At 46.4% G+C, this 7,713-nt stretch overlaps 1 protein-coding gene across 1 annotated transcript; it reads left to right on the top strand.

Annotated features, from left to right (window-relative positions):
* Positions 1–2,404: 2,404 nt before the first annotated feature.
* Positions 2,405–4,665, top strand: LOC144782849 (zinc finger BED domain-containing protein 6-like). The gene is made up of 2 exons (XM_078662114.1): positions 2,405–4,321; positions 4,598–4,665. Exon 1 carries the CDS (start codon positions 2,470–2,472, stop codon positions 3,991–3,993), a length of 1,524 nt encoding a protein of 507 aa, XP_078518240.1. The 5' UTR covers positions 2,405–2,469; the 3' UTR covers positions 3,994–4,321; positions 4,598–4,665.
* The last annotated feature ends 3,048 nt before the right edge of the window (positions 4,666–7,713 follow it).

Here is a 7,713-nt window from a genome sequence, read left to right as displayed (position 1 = left end):
ACTTTGAAGATTCCATACAATTTGGTTACGAGGATGCTACACTCCCTAACTAGTTAGAACTAAGCATGGGCGTAAAATCCGTTACGCTCGCGGATTTTTCGTATTTTCGGAGAATCCGCAATCCGCGAACTCTCGCGGATGCGGCGAGAATACGCAAAATCCGCGCGAAGCGGATTTTTTGTTTGTGTTCGCACTGCTCGCGCTGCTCGCGGTCCGCGGCGCGGGCAGGAACAATCTCGCACTAGCGAAAGTACAAAAATTACTTAGTAAAGGAAGTGGCCCAGTCTCCAACTTCCTGTTCCTGTCCAGCAAGCTCCTCCCATAGGGGTGGGGTGAAGGAAGTGCCCCAGTCTCCAACTTCCTGTTCCTGTCCAGCAAGCTCCTCCATTTCCTGGCCACTTTGATTTCGATCTTGACTGGGAAGGATTACTTTTTGTGGTTGCTGCTGGATATTTGGATTTGAGGCCTTTTGGATTACTTTTGGATTCGAATTTTGATTTCACAAAGAAGTAAGTTGATGTTGTTTGTTTGTGGTGATTTTTGTGTGTGTTGTTTTTTTTCGACTTTTTTGGGGGGGAAATCTGCAAGTTCGCGAGCTGAGGATGTGTTTTTGCTTGTGTTCGCACTGCTCGTGTCCCGCGCAGCAACAATCTCGCACTCGCGAAATTGTAAAAATTACAATTCTGCTGCACATGAATTGAAAACCACCAGGCTTATTTATGGGTGCATGGATGATACAACTGTTTTGTTGAAATTATTTTTGTTAACATGATTCTGGCCAGGGCATGGATGACATTGGATTGTGCTGATTTTTGTGTGTTTTAGGACTTTTTGGGGTGGTGTTGGGGGCTTGCTATGGGGGTGGGGGCCATTTTATTGTCTGGTCCCGTGTGGGTGGGGGTCTAGGGGCCATTTGTAAGTTGTGTGCTTTGTGCCATAGGCCTGCACCCACTGTGCTCTGATGTCATCCATTATGCCCAGGGGGGCCCAGAATCGGTCTGTTCGCGGATTTTGTGGGTTTTTGCCACGTTCGCGCCGTGAAGCAACAATCTCGCACTCGCGAAATTGTAAAAAATGCAATTTTGCACCGGAAAACCACCAGCAGGCAGCATAAGCCTTCTGAAAATGGATGGATGGCATTGGATTGTGGTGATTTGATTTGTGTTGTGTGTTTTCACTTTTTGGAGTAGGGGTTGGGTGCTGGCTATGTTGGTGGTGGCCATTTTGAGGCATGGTCCTGGCCATGTGGATGGGGGGGTCAAGCGGCCATTTTGAAGGCAGGCAGTGAGCTTTGAGACATAGGTGTGCCTTGCTTTCACCCATTGTGCCCAGGCGGAGTCAGGGGTACATGAAAGCACAACCCTCTGTGTGTGTGCTCTCTTGGATCAATGTTAAATTCCTGTTTCCCAAAAATTTAGCAAATCCTAATTTTGAAAATTCCATATTGTGTGGTGTGCACGTGTGTATTCATATGCCTACTTGCTAACTGTTTATTCAAGCGCTACATATGCAACATTTATATTTACTGATGTTCCTCTGTCTTCGTTTGCGTTTAGGTGCACAAAACTACGCATCATCATCGTTGAGCATCAGTGCCAGGAAGTTTCCAGTCCCCAGTTTGGAACTTTTTTAGTGTCCATGAAAAATATGATAACATAGCCGTTTGTTGCATTTGTAAGACTAGCGTTAGCCGTGGTAAGACTGGTACCAACTATGGAACCGGAGGCCAGATAGGTCATCTTGAAAGAAAGCACGCTGTCGAATGGTTTCCGCACCTAGCAAACGTCAAGGGAAAGCGATCCCAAAGGGCAAGTGGCCAAAATATACCCATAGTAGGTGTTTCATCTGAAGATGATGGGGAGGTAGAAGAAGCGTCAGACATGTGTCCGGTTGCACCCAGTACCCCTTGCAGCACCACAACCTCCGTAACACATAGCAGGCACACTGAGAGTCTGGGAGACACACCAATGCGGAAAATGTCAACACTGATCAGAAGTGGGTCGAAGAAGGCATCAGCATCATCCCGTAAATTTGTCCAGCGCACCATTTCAGCCATGTTCTCCTCAGATGCGCAATTTCAACGCAACCACCCAACTGTACGCCTCTATAACACTAAGCTGGCAAAAATGCTAGCGGTGGACCTTCTCCCTTTTTCGTTTGTCGAAGGTGTGGGTTTCCTTGAACTCGTGGCAACATTGGCCCCTAAATGGAAGGTTCCTAGCCGGTACTATTTTGCCAGGGTTTCCAGCACTACACAAAGAGGTGCTTGAGTTGGTGGGGGCAGCTTTGCAGAAGAGTGCTGTTCACACTATACACCTGACAACAGACATGTGGACCAGTTGCGCAGCCACTGATTACATGTGCATCACTGCACACTGGGTCTCTTTTTCAGGGGTTATTAAACAGATAAATGCAGGTGGTGACTTGGTCGAGATTTTTAAGGGTGCTCGTAAACATGCAACATTAGCCATGTTTGGCATGGAGAAAAGTCATACTGCAGTCAACATTTTGGCTGACTTTAACAAAAAGGTCTTGCAATGGCTGCGCCCAAGAAATTGCAAGGTTGGTTATGTTTCTACAGATAATGGCAGGAATGTAGTTAAGGCCATGGAGGACGGTTTCTATTTCAGAGTGCCGTGTTTGGCGCACTGTATCAACCTTGTTGTGCAAAATTTTTTGAAAAAAGAACTTGCAGTCGACAAAACACTGACCATCTGCAGAAGAATATGCACACATTTCAACCATTCTTTTAAGGCCCGGAAGGAGCTGAGGCGCAAGCAAAATGAACGTAGAATGCCAGTGAAAGCACTTATCCAGGAGGTGGCAACACGTTGGAACTCAACCTTCTACATGCTTGAGCGTCTGCATGAGCTGTTTCCAGTAGTCAATGAGTATTTCTACAACCTGGGTGGTGATACGACAGGAATGATACTAGCGGTGGAGCAATGGCAGCTAGTTAAAAGCCTGACAGACATGCTTCGGCCTTTTGAGGTCTTCACGCGTGACGTGAGCAGGGAGGACTGTTCTTTGAGCAAAGCTATCCCACTGTTGCTGAAGCTCGAGCACCAAGTCAAGGTGGTGTCTTCACAATTAAAGGACGTTGGAAAGAACGAAGCACATGAGTTGGCGCAGAGATTATTACAACGCCTAGTTAGCAATGAACGGCTTGTAAATATCAAGAAACAACAGCACTACATTTGTGCTACTATTCTGGATCCACGTTACAAAAAGCCATTGTTTGGCAAAGTAATAATTCCTTTTGAAACATCGGATGTTACAGAGTACAAAGGTTGGCTAGCTCAGTCAGCCATTCGTTTTGAAATAGAACGGAAGGAAACTGTAGGAGAAGACAGTACTACTAGTGAATCAGCAGGCGATCAGGCGTCCCAAAAAAGCACTTCACCATCTGTGCCTGTGGCAGAAGTGAGTGATTTTTCCTCTGAGCCGTTAACCACACCAGCAACCGTATCATCTCCACCAGGCGCATGCGATATGTCTGAAGCGAGTTGGCTAACTCAGCTAGGGTTTCCTGGTCCTAGAAAGGACACAGAAGTGCAAAGTACAGGAATCCGGGAGGACATTCTTTCAATGGTGCAGGCCTATCTGGATGACTCAACAGAGGTCAATATTACTGAGGACCCATTGGCGTATTGGCATGGGAAAAGAAAAATATGGCGAGAGCTCACCAACCTGGCTATCAATTACTTGTCTTGCCCACTCGCAAGCGTGTCTTCAGAACGTGTTTTTAGTTCTGCTGGTGGCATTGTGACTTCCAAAAGGTCCCGCCTCTTGCCCGCAAATGTGGAGCGGCTCACCTTGATAAAGATGAACCAGCACTTCATACCACCAGATTACAGAGTACGAGAATGCACGCAGGAAGAAGAGGACACCGCCCTACCCGAGGAAAGTTCTCCTCAGTTACCAGAAGTAACCCCGACTGATGAGTTAGCAGAGTATGAGGACGAGTTCTGCTTCCCTGACAGCGAGTTCTGAAAATGACTCAATCATTCATTAATTGTAAATAGTCCTCCTTATTCACTTTTATTCCTGTGTGTCTGCCTTTCTTTAGCAAGTGCTTCATCACATTCCCAACAAAACTGTAATCAACCAATAAAACAACAAGCCCATCAACAGAACTATCTTGATTTTGATGCCGCAGCATTCCTCAGGTTCACAACAGTTAGTTGACAAGAACTCAGTCCTGGTCGTCTATCCTGAGTCCTCCTCCTCCAGACTCACCCTATCCATTACCCATAATGCTGATGCCTGGATTCTGCACAATGAAGAAATGAAGGAGCCAGCCCTCAAACACAAATTACAGGTAAGATAAGCTTTTGGATGGGAGGTAGTATAATGGAGTATTCGGAGAGGCGAGAGAGTGACAGTGGTACTAGCAGCAAAGTCCTAGGGCTCTTGAATTAACAAAGTCTGTGACAGGCATTTACTTAGGAAAACATTTGGCCTATTGCACGTGAACGTGTAGGCGTTATATTGCTCGCTTGCCTGTCTCAGGGGTGCTGTCTCTGGGGCTTCTAGGTTTTAGGGTTGTGTCAGCACCGCTACTACATTTCTAATGTTGATTGCTTTTGTTTTGCAGAAAATCCACGCCGGGAAACTCCAGTTGTGGCCCTGCTGCAGAACGCGTTAGGACTCTGTGAATTCCAGGTGGAGCCAGCCCTCAAACACAAATTACAGGTAAGATAAGCTTTTGGATGGGAGGTAGTATAATGGAGTATTCGGAGAGGCGAGAGAGTGACAGTGGTACTAGCAGCAAAGTCCTAGGGCTCTTGAATTAACAAACTCTGTGACAGGCATTTACTTAGGAAAACATTTGGCCTATTGCACGTGAACGTGTAGGCGTTATATTGCTCGCTTGCCTGTCTCAGGGGTGCTGTCTCTGGGGCTTCTAGGTTTTAGGGTTGTGTCAGCACCGCTACCACATTTCTAATGTTGATTGTTTTTGTTTTGCAGAAAATCCACGCCGGGAAACTCCAGTTGTGGCCCTGCTGCAGAACGCGTTAGGACTCTGTGAATTCCAGGTGGAGCCAGCCCTCAAACACAAATTACAGGTAAGATAAGCTTTTGGATGGGAGGTAGTATAATGGAGTATTCGGAGAGGCGAGAGAGTGACAGTGGTACTAGCAGCAAAGTCCTAGGGCTCTTGAATTAACAAACTCTGTGACAGGCATTTACTTAGGAAAACATTTGGCCTATTGCACGTGAACGTGTAGGCGTTATATTGCTCGCTTGCCTGTCTCAGGGGTGCTGTCTCTGGGGCTTCTAGGTTTTAGGGTTGTGTCAGCACCGCTACCACATTTCTAATGTTGATTGTTTTTGTTTTGCAGAAAATCCACGCCGGGAAACTCCAGTTGTGGCCCTGCTGCAGAACGCGTTAGGACTCTGTGAATTCCAGGTGGAGCCAGCCCTCAAACACAAATTACAGGTAAGATAAGCTTTTGGATGGGAGGTAGTATAATGGAGTATTCGGAGAGGCGAGAGAGTGACAGTGGTACTAGCAGCAAAGTCCTAGGGCTCTTGAATTAACAAACTCTGTGACAGGCATTTACTTAGGAAAACATTTGGCCTATTGCACGTGAACCAACACGATGACAGTGTTCAGTTAAATGAAATTACTGCAAAACCACCACCCACCCAGCTCAAAAGTAGTAAAAAAACAGGTATGCTCAGATAAAGTTTGAAAAAGTATATTTATATCCCTAACAAAATAATCTCCCGCAAGACCCTCCCTAACCCCAACAAATAGTCCTCAAAAGTCCCCAAAAAACCCAACTCCCAATTCCCACCCCCCAAAAGTCTCAAAAAAAGGGGCAAGGGACACTCTAGGGATGCAAGCTGGTAAGTTTGGCCTCCAGGGCATCATGCTTTAGGGCCAGGGCATCATATTTTTCTTGGAGGATGGCTTGCTCTAGGCGGAGGCCCTCCACCACATTTTGAAATTTGTGCCATTTCTGGACCTCCGCCTCTAGGTCTGACACTCTGCGGAGTGCACGGCGCAAGCGACCTTTAACAGTGCTGCGAGGTGCAGCTTTTGCTGCTCGGCGGTGGCGTCTTCCGGCACGGCTCCGGTTCGCTGGAGCACTGTGCTTACCGGCAGAACGTGGGGTAACAGAGGAGGATGTAGACGATGTTAAGTTGGATGCACTGGAGTGCGTGTCATCCCCCTCGAGTTCCACCAGTCGCCGATATTCCGCAACAGTTGCTTCCAGCCTCCGTTGCCGGGCCAGTACAGCCAGCATACTCCTCGTTGGTTTGGAGGTTTTAGTATTGCCAACTATATGAAGAAAGAAAGACATAATCTGTAAGCAATGCTCTTTAGGAATATGATTAACACAAAATGATTCAGCAGGAAGTTGTGTCACAGTACAACTAGCAACTAGCCAGGGCAGTACAAAACTATTCAGGCCAGTATCATGGGCGTCCGCAGGGAGGGGCGCTTGAATCACCATTTCCCTTCCCACAACTCTCTTGTATCCTTGGTTTGGTGCTCTTTCATATGAAAGAGATGTGGCAGAAGTGAGTGATTTTTCCTCTGAGCCGTTAACCACACCAGCAACCGTATCATCTGCACCAGGCCCAGGCGATATGTCTGTTTCCCTCCCTCTCTCTCTCTCTCTCTCTCTCTCTCTCTCTCTGTCTCCCTCTTTCTGTCTCCCTTTGTCTCCCTCTACCTCGCTGTCTCTCTCTCTCTGTCTCCCTCCCTCACCCTCCCTCTGGCTCCCTCCCTCTCTCTCTCTCTCTCCTTCTGTCTTCCTCTCTCTCTGTCTCTGCCTCTATCTGTCTTTCGGTCCCAGCCTGCTGTAATTACCATATTGTAATTTGTCACTGGGCCACCACTGGATACACATCATATCCTATCTAAGAGTCAGATAGTACCATGATCCAGCTTACCTGTACTCGCCACCGCCACTGTCTCCTTCCTCACAGTCTGTACTTCTTCTTGGTCCGACTCCTCTAGCGCCGCCTCCTCCCCAGATTGACCCTCAGACTCCGAGTCAATGATGACCACATCCGAGCTGGCCCCGCCACCAGATGTTCCACCTACAAAGTAGATTTAAGAATGTTAGATTACACCACTCCACTAGTATTTGGTCTATGAATGAAAAAATGTGAAAACAACTGAAAAAGTAATTGACTGTCTACTCTAGTCTAAAGTAAATGTCCCTCCTTCCAGGGAAAGCTGTTGTCTTGCTTAATTTTTTTGTCACAATTGTTGAATGCTTGCTTAATTTTAACACACATTATTTTTCTCTGAACAGACAGAAACTGGACTTCTAAGGACAAGAGGAACATCAACTTGAAACCAGGTGAAAGCTCGGCTCGACCACAAGAAATTTCTACCAATCCAGTACTCATCAACTCTGCACCAAGCACTTTTCCATTTCCAACTAACTTTATTTTAATATATGTGTTTACTTAAACTTTTAATAAAGCTTTTAAACTTGAATTGACTCTGTAGTTTTTCCTCCAGAGAGTCCAGACTAGAGTGACTGAGCGAAAAGTTTTGCAATTTTTGGAAGGAGGAATCTGTGCTGCTGACACTACCAGGTTTATTTATACAGTGTGCCAAACACGCCACTCTGAAATATTATTACTCTGGTCTTTGGTGTCCATAGTTCGGTTTGTGGAGAAGTGTCCCTGCAACAGTAGTATTATGGATTTTGCTCCTATCTAAACACTATTTCGAAACAATTA

This window comes from Lissotriton helveticus, chromosome 9, assembly GCF_964261635.1.
Source record: "Lissotriton helveticus chromosome 9, aLisHel1.1, whole genome shotgun sequence".
NCBI lineage: Eukaryota > Metazoa > Chordata > Amphibia > Caudata > Salamandridae > Lissotriton > Lissotriton helveticus.
The sequence above is the reverse complement of the archived record's forward strand: the minus strand, read 5'-3'. Positions and strand labels throughout refer to the sequence as shown.

Bases quoted from the DNA above. Each gene is read 5' to 3' on its own strand.
- LOC144782849 (XM_078662114.1), top strand. From the start codon at position 2,470: ATGTTTGGCATGGAGAAAAGTCATACTGCAGTCAACATTTTGGCTGAC.